This window comes from Jatropha curcas, chromosome 3, assembly GCF_041381405.1.
Source record: "Jatropha curcas cultivar XTBG-Jc1 chromosome 3, XTBG_Jcur_1.0, whole genome shotgun sequence".
In the NCBI taxonomy this organism is placed as follows: Eukaryota; Viridiplantae; Streptophyta; class Magnoliopsida; order Malpighiales; family Euphorbiaceae; genus Jatropha; species Jatropha curcas.
The window spans coordinates 32,279,125-32,299,235 of record NC_143153.1 but is presented as its reverse complement, the minus strand read 5'-3'; the positions used below and the strand labels follow the sequence as shown (position 1 = coordinate 32,299,235).

The 20,111-nt window shown below is 30.9% G+C and overlaps 3 protein-coding genes and 2 non-coding genes across 5 annotated transcripts; 2 read left to right on the top strand and 3 right to left on the bottom strand.

The window, feature by feature from the left end:
• Positions 1 to 5,904: 5,904 nt before the first annotated feature.
• On the bottom strand, positions 5,905 to 7,380 carry LOC105646929 (uncharacterized). The gene is made up of 2 exons (XM_020684461.3): positions 6,556 to 7,380; positions 5,905 to 6,473 (listed from the first exon to the last, which is right to left on the bottom strand). The coding sequence occupies exons 1-2, from the start codon at positions 6,680 to 6,682 to the stop codon at positions 6,148 to 6,150; spliced, it is 453 nt and encodes a 150-aa protein (XP_020540120.2). The 5' UTR covers positions 6,683 to 7,380; the 3' UTR covers positions 5,905 to 6,147.
• Positions 7,381 to 7,572: 192 nt separating this feature from the next.
• Positions 7,573 to 8,977, bottom strand: LOC119369042 (uncharacterized). Its single transcript, XM_037635481.2, has one exon. The coding sequence runs from the start codon at positions 8,373 to 8,375 to the stop codon at positions 7,941 to 7,943; it is 435 nt and encodes a 144-aa protein (XP_037491409.1). The 5' UTR covers positions 8,376 to 8,977; the 3' UTR covers positions 7,573 to 7,940.
• Positions 8,978 to 13,034: 4,057 nt separating this feature from the next.
• Positions 13,035 to 18,507, top strand: LOC105646927 (Protein kinase superfamily protein). Its single transcript, XM_020684449.3, has 9 exons — positions 13,035 to 13,292; positions 13,644 to 14,127; positions 14,580 to 14,864; positions 14,994 to 15,311; positions 15,820 to 16,047; positions 16,541 to 16,641; positions 17,082 to 17,175; positions 17,433 to 17,900; positions 18,033 to 18,507. The coding sequence occupies exons 2-9, from the start codon at positions 13,648 to 13,650 to the stop codon at positions 18,225 to 18,227; spliced, it is 2,169 nt and encodes a 722-aa protein (XP_020540108.1). The 5' UTR covers positions 13,035 to 13,292; positions 13,644 to 13,647; the 3' UTR covers positions 18,228 to 18,507.
• Positions 18,508 to 18,702: 195 nt separating this feature from the next.
• On the bottom strand, positions 18,703 to 18,773 carry TRNAG-GCC (transfer RNA glycine (anticodon GCC)). Its single transcript has one exon. It is a non-coding gene; the product is annotated as a tRNA-Gly (tRNA).
• Positions 18,774 to 19,722: 949 nt separating this feature from the next.
• On the top strand, positions 19,723 to 19,795 carry TRNAF-GAA (transfer RNA phenylalanine (anticodon GAA)). The gene has a single exon. It is a non-coding gene; the product is annotated as a tRNA-Phe (tRNA).
• The last annotated feature ends 316 nt before the right edge of the window (positions 19,796 to 20,111 follow it).

Sequence of the window (20,111 nt, the reverse complement as noted above, 5' to 3'; positions counted from 1 at the left end):
TTCGAACAACATTAACAAAGAAGATAATAGATCTGATACAGAACACTATGTACAACATAAACAAAGAAGATAACAGATCTGATAAAGAACACTATGTGCAACATGAACAAAGAATAACAGATCTGATAAAGAACACTATGTACAACATAAACAAAGAAGAAAATAGATCTGATAAGAACATTATATAACATAATCGCTTATGAGCAGAGAGGAGAAGATCTGAGAAATCGAATTGAATTAACAGAGTACATAAAACAAAGAAAACATAATTAACATGAAATAAAAGGATTAATTTTTCATCGGAAATAAGCATGCTGGATAACATCAAACAACATAAACAAAATTTCCAGAAAAAAGTTACCAGCAATTAGAAAATTTAAAAAAAAAAAATGAACGAAAACTGAAAACCACAACAACGTACTTGAAGTTGAACAGATGTAAAGAACAGATCTTTACAATCAGAAGTGCGTAACCAAGAGCCTTTATTGGTGCAAAGAACAAATCTTTACATGCAGAAGATCGTACCCAAGAGACAGTCTATCTTAATTGGATTTTAGAGAGAGAAAAGGAAATGGAATAAAGTCACGCCAACTGCATGGCCACCGGACAAATCTTTACATGCAGAAGATCGTACCCAGGAGACAGACTATCTTAATTGGACTTTAGAGAGAGAAAAGGAAATGGAATAAAGTCACGCCAACTGCATGGCCACCGGTCCGGTTCAAATCAGAACCGAATCGGAATCGAACCTTACTGTAAACGAATCAAAACCGGTGGTTCAAAATTTAAATCGGAACCAGCGGTTTAAGGTTAAAATATGAATCTGAATCGGCCCAAAACTACGGTTAACCAACGGTTTCGGTCAGGTTCAAACCGGATGCACAAACATAGTAGTTTAAAATATTTTATAAAAAAATTATATCACTTGATTTGATTGTAGTTGATTTGATTTATGAGGAAGAGAAATACACAATGACACTTAATTTATAAAAAATTATAAAAAAAGCACACATGATTTGACTTAATTTGTACGAAAAATGGTACATGAATAGTTTGATTTGTAAAAAAAAAAAGAAAATTATTTTAAGTGTATAAAAAAAGAGTTACATTTTATTTTTATTTTATTTTTGGTAAATAAAATTTATTCATTTTTAATCAATTATTTATTTATTTACTATAATTTACTAAATTATCTAAAAATATAGTTTTACTATAATTTACTAAATTATCTAAAAATATAGTTGTTATTTTTCTGTTATAAGGGAAAATTTGAAAAACTATTTAATGAAAAATATGTATAAATATGATGAGTTGATTTTTTTTTTTTTCACAACCAATTATATCATAACTCTTCTCTTTTTCTCAATCAAAATTCTCTCAAATTTCCATAGTTCATTATTTTTTTCTATTACTTTATTTTCTTTAATATTCAAATTATCTATTGTTTATTTTTTATTTTCCTACATCCAATTCCAAATTCCTTCTCCAATCTCAATTTTTTCATTCATAAATTTACTTCATTTGATTTTTTTTAATGATTTTCTTAGTATTTGGAAATAATAATTTACAACTCATTCCATTAATTTCATATTCCATTTATTCATTTTTTTTTTCATAAATCCATTTAAAAACATAGCACACAATTTACAAATCTCTAAGGGAAAACGAATTGCTCATAGTGTTGAAGAAATTGACTCAAACGATCAATTGATTGATTTTTCACTATAATTTAATGATGAAGTTCAATATTACACTATAGTTGAAGAATGTTACATTCGTCGTCATCCACCACAAGAAGCAACATCTCTTAATATTTTAAATTTAAGTAAACCACCAAAGTCAGATATTTTCAAGAAGCATTTTACAAAAATTGTTCAAGATAACAGAGAAATCAATTATGTTCGATGTAATTATTGCAAAAAGAATATGCATTCAAGTTTGGAGGAGGCTATGGCACCCTCAATAGACATTTAAAATCACATCATCCAAGTGAGATAGGAATGGATCCAACTCAAACTCTATTATCGTCATCAAGGTATGTTGATCCTAATACTCCTCCATTTAAATATAGTGATGAAACTAATAAAATTAAGATGGCTAAAATGGTTTGTATGAAACGATTATTTTTTTTCATTTGGTGAAAAAATTGGATTTAATAACTATTGTAAAAAAGCATTAAGTCCTTTAGCAAAAAGGATACCTAGGAATACACTTAAAAGGACTATCTTATCTATTTATTTGAAAGAAAAAAAAAATTTAAATTTATTTGCAAATTTTGTTGGTAAAATTGCTATTTGTTGTGATATTTGGTGTTATGCATGGCAAACTCATCTTATGTGGGTGTTACTTCCCATTGGATTGACAATGAATGAAAAATTCAGAAAAAAAATTATCACACTTAGAGTTTTTGATGACTCTTACATGGCCCATAATATTGTTACTATATTAAATATTATTTAGGAGAATATGGTTTGACTAAAAAAAAATTTTTACAATCGGTTTTGATAATGCTTGTGCAAATACGACATTAATAAATGAATCAAAAACTCTTCGTCAATCCAAATTTGGTGGACAATTTTTTCACACTAGATGTGCATGTGATATTTTAAATTTATGTGTTCAAAATGCATTAAATGTATTTTTAAGTCCAATAAAAAAATGTTTTAAATTATTTATGAACACATGGATATGCTAGAAAAGAATTTAAAAATTTTTGTCACTCTATGGGAAAAAAATATAAAAAATTTTTAAGAGATATTCTCACGAGGTGGAATTCAACTTATAAAATGTTAAATGAGTTTTATTAATATAAAGATATGCTTCATTCATTTATGCAATTGCATACATCACATTTTTTAACTTTATCTAACCTATTGGACTATTTGTAAAAAAATATTAGATATTTTGCAAGTGTTTGAAAATTGTACAAGAATTTTTAGTAGTATTTATTATCCTACTTCCCATTTATTTTCATTTTATTGTTTGGCCATAAGTAATATCATAATTGAAAATGAAAATGATGATGATTTACAAGAATGTATATTCATGATGAAAACTAAATTGTTAAAACATTATACTAAAATTCCTGATTTAAATTTAGTTGCATTTTTTCTTTGTCTTAGATTTAAGTTAGTTGCATTACAAGAATTTTTTCGTCTTTATTATGGATCTTTTAATATTGAAGTAGATTATTTTTCTCTTACTAATAATGTTTTAAGGTATGTCCGTCAATTGTATGATGAGTATTCTAAATTAGTATCTCTCCTTCCTCAAGTATCACATCCACAAACTACACAATCAACTAAATTTTATTCTACACAATTTACTTTCATGCAAAATGTTTCAAAAACACCAAGGGAGACTCCACATTCATACACAGAAATTGAGACATATATTATCACAGATTTTGAGTTTTAAGGTGATAATGCATATGAAGACCCAACAATATTTGACATTTTGGATTGGTGGAAAAAGCATGCAAATCGCTTTCCAGTCTTAGCTTCAATTGCAAAAGATATTCTTATTTGTCCAATTTCTATTGTTGTAGTGCAACAAGCTTTTAGTGCCAGTGGACAAATTTTAGATCTAACACGGTCAAGATTATCGCCAAATAATGTGGAAAAGTAAAAATGCGTTGACGATTGGACTAGAGCGGCATTGAGAACTTAAGACCAACAAAATTCAAGCGATGATGATGATTCTAACTCATTAATGGCGACTAGTGGCACCGATGACTAAAATTAATTGTAATAATTGGGAGATTATTTTCCATTATAATAAAAAAAAAAGAACTATGTGAAATTTGATTTTCTCTAATTTCCAAGAGGATACGTAGACAATTAAATTAAAAATTTTCAATTTTAATTTAATTCAAGCCCAAAAAGGAACTCTTCCTCGAGTTGATTTACTTTTTGTTATCTCATGAAACCACACTGGATATCAAAAATGAATAAAAGTGATTCACAAATTTGGACTAGTAAGCATACTATCAGCAGTGTTCGGATCAACTGAATAAATAATTCATTTCATTTTGTAGATGAATTCTAATGTTTGATATCTAACTACTAAGCAAACTACCAGTAGTGTTTGGATCAACTCGATAAGAAATTCATTTCATTTCATAGATGAATTCTAATGTCTGATATCTGACTACTAAGCATGGAATCATTTGCAAAGTCAACTAATTACAGTCATAGTAATTTCAAGTTCATTTTCAAATTTTACTAATTTGACAGGGTTTGTTTCAAGAATAACTATTTTATGACAGACATGCATTATATGGATTTGTAAATCAATACTATAAAATTTAATGAAATTTCATTTATGCTGATAACCTCTAGTGTTCTTGTTCTTTATGATTATCCAATAAACAGACAGTTATAGTGTTACATTTCATTTTGGACCATATGAGAAATCCAACTCAGTAGCAAAATGTATACTACCAATTAATGGCAAAATAGGAGAAGAAAAACCATTCCGATGAACTTCTTGCCGCCATTTTGCAAGTCCAAGCTTAATCTGATAAGTTGAACCAAAAAAAAAAAAAAAGGGAAAGGGAAAAGCAAACTAAGAGTGAAAGGGAAGGACGCATACTGAAAAAGGGAATGGAAAGAAGGACAAAGGGAATTGGAAGAAGGACGATAGGGAAATGTAGATGGGCCTCAATCTTTGTCTTTGGCCTAAATAATTAAATCACTATCCCGGCGGAGTGATGATAAAATTAAAATTAAAAATATTTCAATTTTTATTTTGATTAAACAGGAATTAGTAATTTCAGTTAATTTCTATTTCAATTAAAATCAATTAGTTATAAATATAGATTAAATTCTATCGATTAATTATATTTTCATTTTTTCTTTAACAATTATATTTTCATTTTTTCTTTAACTTCGGTACGGTTAATAGTTAATATTAATTTGGGCAAAATTATTGAGTGAGCTATACATCATGGGACTTTGTATCCTTATGAAGGTTAGAAAAAATTTACCGAGGTTAACTTTTGCTGCAAGTAATGACATTGCACTGCTAATTCATTGGATGAGCTTCTGAAAAGGGCTAAAATAGAGGGTTACAAACAGTCAGGTCTATGGGCCTCTGGCCCAATATCATGAAAACCATACTTCTCATTATTATATGAGACTGGACTTCAATGGGGCAAAGGGTGATCACTTACCTACCACAAGACTTGTAATATTTATTGCACCATCTTTTGATGAAGCAGTTCTGGATTTCCTTAGATAATCTCTCCCCTTTTGTCTTTTCGAAACAATGTTATTTCTAGTCTAACTTATAATTTTTCTTTGACACATGCAAATCAGTGGATTGGAAATTCCACCTTGAAACCATCGACAGGATTCCACAAAGGGAATCCATTAAACCGACTGCATTTTCTTGTTTTCCCAACTGAAAAATAAGAGCATAGGCTTCCCAGTTCTAATTTTCACCAGAGATTTTCTAAACTCTCAGAAGCTGTAGCTCCTTTATCCTATGGATAATAGTTGACTTTCAATTCTTGCAAATTGCTAACTGTTTGCGAGTCAGAGCCATGGACCTGAAAAAAAAAAAAGTTACAGATAGGATGGATTGAAAGAAAAATCTATTGACTCCCCCATTGATGACCACTTCTATTTCCTATATGTTCACTCCTGTAGCTTGACATATAGTATAAGCAAAGACTTGTATATAGTCCTGACAACTTGTATCACAAGATCCAGAAAAGTTAGGTAGAAAACTAAGCAACACTTGCAGTTGTAGATAGTGCAAGAAACATGAATTTGGTTATATATGAAATGGAAGTTTCAGAAATATGTCAATAAATGGAATTTATGATTTAAATGATAGAACTTTTTCCTCTCATTTTTGTTTTTTTCTCATCCAGGTCCCATACTCAACAAAAGATAGAAATAAGGAGGAAAAAGAAAAAGACAACCATAAAATTAATAGAAATAGCAGTTTACAGTAGAATTAGAAAACAAGAAATACTACTGTTACAGATATCTTTTAGCTTTCCCAACCCAAATTCTTATCTCTAATTCTAAGCCCCATAACCAAAAAAGAAAATTATCAAACACTTTCGAGGGCAAATTAAATTTCCCCAAAATCTGCCCTAAAAGAAAACTTCCCAACTAGTTTAAACAAGACAACCCTTCAATCATCTTCATAATTCCTTCTAACAAGAGCAAAGTAGCCGAGAATAGCACAAACAGCAGCCACAAAATTTCCTTCTTTCAATAAAATCTTGAAAACAAACCCAACAATTTCTCTTGTAATCTTCCTTCCCTCTATCACCAAAGTCCTTCTTGGCTTGCCAAAGAAAGCCAATAACACAACAATTGTAATCCATATAACCAAAGTGGCTGGCACAGCCACAGCAAGAGCTGCGATCATTGAAAGCAGACCAAAAACTGCCCCTAAAAGCACTGATGCATACAAAGCAGGCCAACCAGAAGAGGCAGAAGTGACTTGGGCTTGTTCTTTATACCAAGAAAGTATATATTTGAGTAAATTCCATGAAGATGATAAAAGGATTGCATATACAAGCACAAAAAAACATACCCATGTTCTTCTTTTGCTCATAATTGTCAGAAATAAATTGAATGTCGTCGATGATGGCCTTGGCGACGCAGTTTGTGCAGGTATAGCTTCTGCTTCTTCTTCTTCTTCTTGATTTTCCATCCTGCATATATTACCCTTGCAAACAAAAGCTTTGATTTTTCGCTCTTCAACCTTGGATTTGTCTTCAAAATTTTCTCTTTTTCCTTTTTTATTGGTCTGGGTTTTGGTTTGTTATGGTAAATTTTTGGATTCGAAGACTCTATCTTTGTGTCCTGAGATGAGAAAATGTAAAGGGAAGGTGACAGAATTATTATTATTGCTTGGGTTCGAAAGCACTTGTAGTTGAAGCGCGTGCAGACATCATTTGACGTTGTTATTGTCAAGTGAGGAGTATGTACAACACGTGCTGTAGATGCGAGTGACAGGGGGCTCTCTTTCTTGGATTGATAGAGCTCACAGTGACCAGCTTGGCAGGTAGATATTTGGGCTTTAAGCATGCGTTAGTATTTGGAGTTATGGACCGAAAGTCTCATTTGGGCATTTGAAGGACAATTCTTTACCTCTTTTGCATAACCTTTAGAAGGCCAGGCTTTCTTGCTTGATAGAGTTGCCAAGCTCTAACTTTACACCTAGCAGAATCTTCAAAGTTTCATGGCAACCTAACTACTTTTCCGGTTTACTATTCTTTATTTGGCATTCTAGCCAAATGGGAAAAAGAGAGTTGCCACAGTAGAACCCTATATACAAATGAGAACAAAGTGCAATGTTTGGTTTCTTGGAAGTGTTTTAGTGGGCATGAAAGTAAGGCATCCATAAAGCCTTCCGGAATAGTCAGGCAATAAACTTCGAATACCGAAATAGTGTTTTACTAAAACATTAATGCCGAGTACTGAATCTTCAAAAGACAAAACAACTCCAATATGACAATGCCAAAAATATCATCATATTAGCAACAATTAAAAGCACTTTGCAACATTCAATCAGAAAGAGACAAAGCACTGTCCAAACATCCAAATCTTGGATTAAAAATTGGGTAAGTGAATCCCATTATACCAAATTCATAAATTTCTATAAATTTTCAAGTTAGCAATGTAATTCTAAGGCTCATGTGATCTCTAGCTCTCTTTTAGCTATCAAGTACAAACATCCATCATAAACTAAATTGTACTCTTCTATAATGTTTTCAGACAACTATGAACAGGAAATCCCAAGAGTTGCTCAACAGTCAAGATCCAGAGCAGGGGTACAAACCAAGAGCAAAATCACCGTTACTATTTACTAATAATCAGCAAAATTTTCCCACAAGAGAATGAGCAAATTCTTCATCAATTTAACTCCATTAAACAATGCAAGCACCCAAATTGTAGCAAAATCCAATATTTGCGTCAGTCATACTTTTCCCTCCAGGAGTACACAAGAAAGAACACCCAAGAAAGAGCAAGCAAAAGATCTCCAGTTACTTGCTTTGGCCAATGCCAAGCCAAATCCTCAAGCCTTCTCTCGAAGTAAAACCTCCAAAGAGCCATTGTCACGTGGAGAAGCACACACCCTTTAGCAAAAAAGCTTTGAAATTTTGTGTCCTTCACAAATGCCACCATGAACACTAAAAACCCAATTACAAATAAAAGCAAACCAGCAAAGGAATTGGAGATTTGGATCAATAATTGATCATGCGGGGTTGAACCTAAAAGCTGTTGAGCTGTTTCTAGACCATGACCGAGAACAGAAATTTCTTTGGGATAAAACATAATTGAAGATCCACAAGTCATTGCCACTGTCGAATGCAAAATGCAGATCATAGAAAACATAGAAGACGCCATCAATAAAAGAGATGGGCAAGCCCTAGCTCAGCTATCTGTTCCTAATTATCCAGTGTACAAATACACTATTACCCAAAACTGCAAACACCCAGAAAATCCATGAAGAATTAAATCCTTGAACTCAATTAATTTGAAAATCAAGTAGATCAACGGCAAGATATTGAAAAATAGATCAGCCCACCAACAATACACCTAAGAAACTCAAATACACAGATGAAATTTCGTGGCGAACAGATTAAATAAACACTATATCTTATGAATGTGAGTCAAGTTGTGATAATAGGATTAGCGGAAACCCAGATAAGAAGTGATAATTAATGAAGAAGAGGAACAAACCCTTTTCATGAACTGTTAACAAAACCGCTGTTTAAGGCTACAAAATTGGATGGCTTTATAGTGCCATTTCTAGCATTGAGATTTGCTACGGGATTGAGAGTTCCAATGTGGGTGTATAGCAAATCTGATCTGGAAACTGAGATGATCAGCGAATGAACCGTGAGGACAAATTGGCGGGGTTATTGAGATGTGTGCTATGGCAGTTGGGTTTGGCGCGATACTCTTTGGTTTTGTCCGCTTATTGGTGCTGGAAATAATTATTGAATTATGAATTAATTAAAAAATAGATTTTTTGTTTAAGTATAAACTTAACTATATCCGTATATTCATAGCTTTAGAACCGTTGATTAGGTTTCAAAATCCTCGGTTTCTATTATAAAAATAAATAAATCAAAATCAATGGCAGTTTTCAGGATAGTTTTGGGACCGTAAATTTCGATTTTGTTTCAGTTTAAACTGAAATTTCAAAATTTTAAAATTCTTTTTCAGGTTTTAATCTTGAATAATAATAATAATAATAATAATAAATATTACTATTTGAGAAAACTAAACCAATTTAATAAAATTCTCGAAGTTAATTATAAAAAATTATGATAAAATAAGAAATAAAATAAAAATTTCTTTAAAAACCTATTTTCCACAGTTTTAAACTCGAACTACCGATTTTAATTTTTAAAAAAATGAAGAATCGAAACGATATCTTAAGTACATGATTCGATTATAATTTGAAACCAAGAATCATTGACTATTGTTTAATGTCAATTTTGATTCAGTTTCAATTTAAAATCAAACCGTGCTCATGCCTAATCTCGGCCAAACATCACACATAATTTTTTTTTAGAAGACACGAGTAATTATTTTGATTCTTAAACTTTATAAATTTTAGTATCTTACTATTTTTTATAAATTAAAATATTTTTATTGAAATTACATATTTTAACTTATTTTATGTTGATTTTAGGGTTTAGACTCAAATATTAATGTTAGAAATTTTGATTATCAAACTATTTGATTTTAGAATTCAGCCATTGTATATTGTATAAAAAGATGTTTTTTTTTTTTTTTTCCAACTACTTTAGGAACCCTTCTTTTGTCTCCACGATATAATGTCTCCAACAAAAAAATATTGTGCTATAATTACAAGGTTTTTACTATAATACAGAATAAAAAATTTATGTACTGGTAGAGAATTTCAATATCATGACACGTGTACATATATACCTCCTATAGCCCGTTATGATTACCGGTTTCTTAGTTTTTTTAATTATATATACATATTATTTGTAATATCATGTTGTGGTAAGAGATTAAATTGTATTATGGAATAAAAAAATTTTACTTTAAACTTCAAGTATAAATGACCCAAAATTTTAAAATTTATAATTTAAATAATAAAGGTAATTATAATATATATATATGCGATGTCAATATTTCATTTAGAAAATTTGTAAAAATATATTAAAAAGAAGGGATAAATTCCAATGTATAAATCCTATATTTTAAAATTTATAATATATAGACTTTCAAATAATATAATATAATCTCTAAATTAATTTCAAAATATTCGAAATTAAATAAATTTTATTTAAAAGTTTCTATAAGTATATAATATAAAAATTATTGAAAAGAATCTAGAATAGATAGGATTAATTTAAGTTAACATTAAAATTTAATCAATTCAAAGATTACTTATATACAATTAAACAAAAAATCAAATGAATATTTTATCTAAATATATAATATGGGTTATTTTAAAAAAATATAAATGAATTTAGGATGAGTTTAATTAAACTACAAATTAGAAGTACAAAATATTAAAATGTCTTGAGTTACATAATTAGACATTATATAATAAATAATGATTAAGTAAACTATATATAATATCAAACTTTTGGTTAAATAATTATAAATAAAAGATTAAGCACAAAAATTAGATTAATTCAAAATACGCATTAAAAAGTTGTATTTTTCATCATTCCATAACTAATTTGAGATTTTTTTTAATCTTTTTATGTTTTTATTTTTTATGTTTGTGTTAAGAAGAGTATTTTTAAATTTACAAATAAATAATAATATATACCTTAAAAAAAAAGAATCAGATACTATAAATTTTTTTAAAATATTTTACTAAATTTAAATTAACTAAGACCAATACAAGATAATACTACTTGCTTTATAGATAATAAGTTCTTTAGTTAAATTTAAATCTAATGGCTTATATTAAAACATTTAAATCTAAGGATTAAAAAATAATTCTTTATCAATACAGAAACTTTAAATTCTGCACTATAGTCTTGTCCTAATTACAAATTGGTAGTGGAATCAATTATGAATTCTTAAGTTGAAAGTGATAATAAAAGACAACTTTAGGTATACAAAAAAGGTGAAAAGTAAATATGTAAATGTAAATTTAATAATGATTCAATCTTAAGAAATTGTGTTGATATGTTGGTAAATTTTACCTTTCTAAATAATACGTAACGTTTGCCAACTAATTTTTTAGATATGAAACGGTAACTGCTATTAAAATTTTATCAAACGCAACATTCATTCGCTAATCTTTATTAGCCACTCGTTACTATAATCTCTATATAGCCACTCGTTACTGTATCTCTAATAACTTTGTTACTATATCTACCAGTAACCGTTTTCAATAGGTGCAAATAACGTTATATGTTAACTCATTACCATATCGTGGTTGTGTGCACTATAAGATCGTATATTATCATTTAAAAACAATCATATATTAAAAAATAAATTGATGAAATAAATAAAAATCACATTGTATGGTTAATTTATTTTGCCTCACAACCTGTAAATGTTAATGGATGATCACGACCAAGTTGATGATGATGATTTATGAAAATAATAAAGCCCTAACTTTAACTTTCCACCAACCCAATTAAATAGATAAATAATTTTTAATTTTAATATAGTAATATAGGTATTTTAATATTAACATAAAATATATTAAGAGAAGACTAAAAAAATTATAGTTTAATCGTGTTAACTAAATTATTTTAATTTATATAAAAATCAAACTAAATTTATTTTGATGGTAAGAAATTTATTTTTATAGTATGAAGGGAGTAATTATTTTTATGATTATGTTAAATTATCAATAAATAAATAAGTTTCCAAACTTGATGTTTCTGACTCTTGACCATTATATTTGTATCATCTCTTGTCATTTTTATTGCTCTCTGGATTTGCTCATAAATATTTTTTGAGAAACGAATAATAAAGAATTAAAAATTATTACACAAGAAAAAAAAAAAATTGCTTTATGATCCTCCCAAAATAAATATATAGCAAAACTACTCTAAAAGTAGATTTAAATATAAAATTAGAATATTAGAAGGGTGAAAAATCTAAATCTAAAATACATATAAATTCTAATTAGAATGTTCTTTTTACCCTCTCTATTGACCGTTTTCTACTACTAACCAGCACAAGTCACTCCCACAGTATTGACTGTTTCTTGGTGGGGCCTATAGCCTCAATTGAAACTTTCATAAGTTCTGTTTGGCTTTCCAAAAAATGTAAAACAGATTTAAAAAAAGAGACAAAGTTGAGGAAAAATGGGAAAAATTTAACATTCGGTTAATTGCAAATTTTATTTTTAATAATAATTTAAATTTTTTAACATTTAGCAGAAAAATTGAACATAACCCATGTTAAATATTATGATTATAATCGAATAAATCTAATAATCATAATTTATAATTTAAATATTATTAATTAATTTGTTATATATTATTAATAATAATACAATTTTGATACCATTAAAACACAATTTAAAACTATACAAGCACATTAAAATATTACTAATACAAATTATATCGATAAATAAATTAATAAAATTTGATTATTTTAATTAATTCATTTACCATTTTTAGAGTATTCGAAATAATTGAATTACATCAGTTTTAATTAAATTTTCCATTATATGACAATGATAACAGCTGAATTCTAAGTAAATTGCATCAATTTTTTATTCAATTTTTCTGTTATAATTGAATAATACATGCTCTTAATAATTTTTAATATTGTATTGAAAACAATAGTTAATTTATCTTCTAAAAAAAGTTAATTTACAAGTCTTGGCAATAAAATTTATTTTAAAAATTTTAAATATTTATTAAAATTAGAAAAATAAAAGGAAAAACAGCATAGTAGCTAGTACGTGTCAAGATCATAATCCGTCAAAAGGAGGATTCAAAATACCAAACAAACAAGAACTTGACTAACTTTACTTTTGAATCCAAAACCGGCTTCTAACCGCTTCGGCTCTCTCTTCTTTTCTACGTCTTTAATAGATCAGATAGAAACTGAGCGGATCGATATTCTTTTGACTGAGCACAGCCGGCTAAAGCCGTCTTTACAGTTATGTACAATATATATATATAGATATATATATACGCACAGATTATATATACCGACATATAAAATCTGTGTTAGTGTTATACGCGTTGAACAGTCAATTAACCAAGCCAAAAAATATCCGTACTTTCCTGGTAATGAGGCCTGGCTTTCTTTGAATCTCTCTCTTCCTCAATTTCAATCTGTAGAGCTTTCAAGGTACTTGCTATCGATTGATTTCTGCTTCGTCTTTTCCATTTTTTTATTTTGATAATTGCTTAATTATGAGTGATTGAAGCTTGGCTATTGGGCGGTGACTTTGAATTTGTAGTCCTTATAGTCAAATTTTTGAAAAGTTTCATTCAAGGGTCTTCAATTTGGATTATTTGATTAATTGGGTATTTATAAACTGATTGGTATGATTTGATGGTTTATGTCAATGGAGGTAGCAGAAGAAATTGTGCTAATTGAGTTTTCAGTTTTCCTTTAGCTTCTGGTGTTGAATTTTGATTGTAAAGGAAGTATTGTATAGATAGGATACTTTTTGAATTGTTTTATTTACTAGCGCAGCAAAATGGGTTGCATTTCTTCTAAGGATAGTATCAAAGATACCCCAAAAGAGAGGATTTCACGTAAAGGGTCATTAGATAGGCGTGTTGCTCATGTTAATTCATCAAGAAGAGAAGAAGGGGTCCGATCAAACTCTAAATCAGACAGTGGAGATGTGAAGGTTATGCTAATTGATAAGAAAACTTATGGTTCAAATAGGTTGTATGATGATCAGATTGTCAAAAAGCAAATAGAGGTTCAGATCGAGGAAAAAAAAGCAGAAAATTTTGAAGTTGCTGTTAAAAGTCGTACTCAGATTGAAAAAAAGAAGGCAGAAAAGTTTGATATTCCGGTTTCTAATCATCCGGGTTGGGGAAGGGTGCCAAAAGGTTTGGAAGCAGAGCAGGTTGCAGCAGGATGGCCATCTTGGCTTGCCTCAGCAGCAGGAGAAGCTATCAAGGGATGGGTGCCAAGGCGTGCTAATACATTTGAGAAGTTAGATAGAGTATGCTCCTTTCTATGCTTGATGCCTATATAATATGCCTATTTCAATAAATGATCAATTCTGCAAATCATGATTTTATGCTTTCATAGTTACCAAAACGTTCTGCTGTCTAGACTGTTGTTGAAAACCAATCATTGCTAAAAATAGCAACAATTTTGAATTTGAGGTGGATTTTCTCAAGTTAATTTAGAACCTCCTTGTTACTTGAATTTTTTTTTCTTATAGTGCTTTCTGATGATACATGGCCACTCTAAAGTGAGTACACTTGCTCAAAATCTAATAAGTAATTCATGCTGTGGATGTCATGTCTTAGCTAACACTTTGTATTCCACAATATGGAGTTGGGGAAATGTTTGTATTATTTCTGACGTGTGTGCCTGTGCTTACTGTTTACTTTAATATCCTTATTCCTTACTCTTAAGTTTTGTTTGATGGGCATCTGATTCTTGCAGATTGGTCAAGGAACTTACAGTAATGTTTACAAGGCCCGTGATGTCACTTATGATAAAATTGTTGCTATTAAAAAGGTTCAATTTGATAATACTGATCCAGAAAGTGTTAAATTTATGGCCCGAGAAATTCAAATTTTGCGAAGGCTGGATCATCCCAATATAATTAAATTGGAAGGCTTGATAACATCTCAGACTTCTTCCAGTTTATACCTTGTCTTTGAGTACATGGAACATGATCTTACTGGGCTTGTCTCACTTCCTGGGAACAAGTTCACAGAACCACAGGTACTCTTGTCATGGTTTTCAATGATTCTCTCAATCTTCTGTACATCAGATATACTTCTGGATGAAATCCTTATTCAGTTAAAACTATCAATGTCTTGGATCCTTATGTTGTGCTGATTTTTCTGTCAGATCAAATGCTACATGCTGCAACTTTTAAGTGGACTCGACCATTGCCATAGTCATGGTGTTCTGCATCGTGACATAAAGGGTTCTAATCTTCTTATTGATAACAATGGCATCTTGAAAATTGCGGATTTTGGCTTAGCAAATTTCTTTGATCCTCAAAGTAGTGCTCAATTGACAAGCCGTGTGGTGACCCTATGGTATAGAGCTCCAGAACTTTTACTTGGATCCAACCGCTATGGAGTTGCTGTAGATTTGTGGAGTACTGGTTGCATACTTGGGGAACTTTACACTGGCAAACCTATTTTGCCTGGAAGAACTGAGGTACATTTCTAATGCTCTTTATTACCCATCAGATGTAGTTACTACTATGCTATGAGTTCCAATGAGAGTTCTAACAACCGCAAATGAGATTTCTTCCTTAGGTAAAAACAAACAAAGAAAAGAAATGGATGATAGATATCATCAAATAACTAAAAATTATTTAGATGGAAGATGGGGATAAGTTCTTGATCATCTCTACCTTTTTTTTTTCCTTTTCTGTTTTCATTTTTAAGCATAAGAAATTCCCACAGTGAGATTCGAATTTTCAAACTGCAGTTGCTACAAAAGTGTTTGAAAATTAACCCATATCTGTTTCACATGGTAGCCTGATCTGCCTCTGCTCTGGTTTTCAGGCCCTGTTAACATAGGGTTTAATGATGGATTGTTTTGTATAGAGTCTTAGATGTATAAATGTTTGGGCTGTGAGCCTGTGCGCACGTTGTGTATCATGCAATGGTATTAATTTAGGCAAAAATGTTATCATAATTTAAATTGTCTCTTCCTGTAGGTTGAACAATTGCATAAAATTTTTAAGCTCTGTGGTTCACCTGCTGATGATTATTGGAGAAAATTAAAGTTACCTCATTCATCTGTAATCAAGCCTCAAAGGCCATATAGACGATGTGTTGCAGAAACATTTAAAGACATACCTTCTCCTGCTGTTGGGCTTATGGAAGCTTTGCTTTCTATGGATCCAGCCAATCGTGGAACTGCAGCTTTTGCTCTCAGGGACAAGGTATAAACAATTTGTTATTTGGAATCTACTAAATAAGTAATATGAAGTTTGAAGAATGAGTTTGTGCATTTTGATGATAATCACATTACTCCTACATAACTGACATTCATTTTAGTTTCTGTTCATTAAACTTGTGTTGTATTACTCAAGTGGCACATGTTTATACAATTAGTAGTGCACGCACATCCTTATGCTTGTTAATGTACTTATTCTGCATAATTTTCTTTGAAATATTAGTTGTCAGTTTTAACCTCTGAGGTTTTGTGCCCTGTAGTCCTTTTGGAAAATTCTTGATCATTTAATTTCTCATCATTTAAGAAGTACTATATAGATGCTAATTTGCTTTCTGTTGTTAGAATGAACTACTTGTATAACTCCATACTGTGGAGATTTGATTTTTAGTTGTTTTGATTATTGACCTCGCTTGTCCCCCTTTTCTCTCTCTCTCTCTCTCTCTCTCCAAAAAAAAAAAAAAAAAAAAAAAAAAAAACAGTTCTTCAGATCAAAACCATTTGCTTGTGATCCTTCAAGTTTGCCCAAATATCCTCCCAGCAAAGAGATTGATGCTAAAATTCGGGATGAAGAAGCTAGAAGGTACATCTTTTTGGTTGGCTGTCATTTATTAACAATCAACATTTTCTTATATATTTTTTTTAGTTGCGAGTTACAATATGCTTCCAGAAGGAAGTATGTTGTGTTTTGTGGCATGATAAAACATGGAAGGGGCATAGTGAATTTGCATCTGTATTTCTGCAGGCAATAAGGAATTGCTGAAAAATAAATTTTGCATTCATGTTTTTTGTCAAATACCCTTTTGTTTTATTTGGGTAGTTTTCCTTGTCTGCATCAACACATTTTGGTTTTGATCATATGCTTTGGTTGGTTGGTTATGTTTTTTATTTTGTAAATAAGTTGCTGTTTTTTTTTTTTTGTTCTTGAGTTGCTTCTTTTTTCTAGTTGCTGTTCCAAAGGGTGTTTTACTTGCATTCAGAAAGTGTTATATACAGTGTTACGACCTTCATTAATTTTCACAGGCAAGGAGCAATTAGGAGCAATAGGAATGGCCCACAAGAATCTGCGGCTTTTCTAGCATCTCATGCCTATCCCAAGTTAGCAACTATTATGCAGGTAACTCCAAACAGGGTTATATTGGTTTTCCATGAATCTCATTGCTGGTTAAACACTTAAACTTGCTGTGGAATCTTCCAAATATCAATATTTTTGTTTAAAAAATTTGAATTGAAATTATAGATTTGCATGCACAAGGAATATGCGATTTTTTTTTCTCTCTTCCCTTAGAATTAGAGTTTTTTCCTTGTTAATATCTATTTTGCCCTTTCACCTTAAAAGTTTTTCAACACAATGACATTTTTCTTTGTAAACAGGAAAAGCGTATTTCGAACGAAAATAGAAGACCTGAGATGTTCAATTCTCGGAAGGAGCAAAATGTTTCTGGCTTTCTGGTTGATACGTCTAAACAAACTCAAGGTGCTAAAGAAGGGAGAAGGGATTTCTTGGAGCATCAGCGTAAGAAAGTTTCATATTCAGGGCCATTGGTACATGGGACAGGCTGGACAAAGGATGGTGCAAAGGATCTTGATAATCCTCATGGAGTGTCAACTAGAACCAACCTGTCAACAATATCTGGTTTAGTAGCAACTAGAACTTCATTACCCGATGATCGCCAAGGAAAACCTAGTACTTCACAGCCAGAAATAGCAAAACAAGTAAGCGGGTATCAGGAATCATTAAATCGATTGGAGGCTACGACAAAGCAATGTCAAAAACACTATGTGCGTAAGCCTGCAGATTCTCCTCAGGCAAATGGTGGAAAATCCGGAGAAGCAAATCTGGTAAGTTACATGAGTTTGTTCTGTTTCAAAGCCTCAACTACTGATAATCATTTCCACTCTGTATGCATTTCAGTGATGTTTTGATATATATCCATTTCTTTCACCTAAATGTTAATTCATATTTTTCTCCAGCATGGTCGCGGACCAAGGGGAAGCAAGATTTATTTTTCTGGTCCATTACTGGTTCCATCAAACAATGTAGACCAAATGCTCAAAGAACATGATCAAAAGATTCAAGAATTTGCTCGAAGGCGATTGGACAAGACGAAAAATGGAAAAAAAGCAACAGAGAGCAATACATATGTATCTAAGCACGCAGGTGGATAAATCAGTCCAAGGTGAAGGATCGGGATGTAGCTAATCACTCACAGTTCAATGTATAGAGGGTGCTTTTTATTTTTAATTTAAATAATTATTTTGTAACTAGTATCCATAGGTAGTCCATGCAAGAGATAAGGTATATTTCTCTTAAATTTCTACGTGAAAATAGAAGAACTAAAACGAAGATTATGAAACCAAATCTTCTTTTTTATTTTTTTCTTTGGAGCAGTGTTATATAAACATTTTAAGTCAACAAATTCAATTCAACTTATTGGACAGTTAGCAATTACAGTATTGAAGAGGAACACTTCAGGGTTCAAGATGTAAGGAACTTAAAGCTTTATGTTGTTTGCAATAAGTGAATGTATAGTTTTAGAAGCCTTCGTACTCACTTTAATTTAACCATTGCACGTAACTCAACCAAAACCAAAGGGAAAAAGAAAAGTATTGGATTTATTTTTCTGATGTCAAAAACGTTAATTGCACCAGCCGGGAATCGAACCCGGGTCTGTACCGTGGCAGGGTACTATTCTACCACTAGACCACTGGTGCTAGATGTTAATTACTTAAATCTATTATCATTCAAAACAACACTTGACACTCTCCCGAAAATCGCTGGTCGTATCTAAACGCACTAATCCCAACTTAAGCACTATCTCCACTTCCTCATTAGCATAATCATCTCTTTGCTTTAAACCATCACTTATAGCACTAATTACCTACCCTTTCTCCATTAGCTGGCTTCCAATAACTTGTGTTGTGCTAAACCATAATTCACTAATCTTGCATTCATGTCTTCATCAAGTAACAAATTACTTCCCAACCTTCATGAAAATACAATGTCTCATTAGCCACATCTTTTCAAATCTTGAATCTTTCTCCCCAACTTGAAAAGTAATACTCTCATTAGAACTAAAAGTTATCTTGTCCAAGCTTCTATTCTCCATATATATATGATCATGAGATAAAACTAAACTTTCTTGGTCATGATTACCCCAACCTCATAATTCTATGCTCTAGTCTTTCTAAGCTTGAAATTTCAGCCAAGAATTCTCTTATACATACCCTTTTCAGTTTGATGAGAAATCATCTTAACAGCAACTTCTATTCCTCCTAATATATCCTTTTATATAGAGCTCTCCATTTCCTCCAAATCCAAGCTCATTTTCTTCTGCAAAACCCTTTGTTTGCATATTTTTTTTATAATAAATTCTCTGAGGCAAATCTCCAATTCACAATATGCCAAAACCTCATATATTACAGTGCCTAACCTAATAATCATCACCCCAGCAACATTAACCAAGAATCCTTTTGATTTATATATTGATTCCTTTGAAGACAAAAAAGAAGGCAAGTCTCTTGTAATCAAAGCATCAGCAACTGAAAAATGTGTTTTACTGAAACTTCATACCAAAATCTCCGAGTTTGAATCCATGTTCGAGGGAGACAGAAACTCATTGTTGTCTGTTATTATGTAAGGTTTTGGATGGTAAGCATCGACGCGGGGATAGCTCAGTTGGGAGAGCGTCAGACTGAAGATCTGAAGGTCGCGTGTTCGATCAACGCTCACCGCATATTTTGGTTTTTTTGCCTTCCTCTAATAAATGAACTAGAAAACTATGGGCTTGTGTAATCCAGCAAGAGCTCTAACCGAAGTATAAGGCTTCATTTAACTGCGCTTTTAAGCCCATTAAAACTTTTAGAGGGTTGAAAGTTTTCAACCATGTTAAACTTTTAAGCCCATTAAGATCTTTAGTTTTTCACTGATTATCTTATTCCACGAAGCATCTTGTGTGATGTAAAAAGCGACTTTAATTATGTTTGGCAATATCCCTTTTATTTTTATTTTTAAATTACTAATCTAATCCAACATTGTTATATCCTAAATTA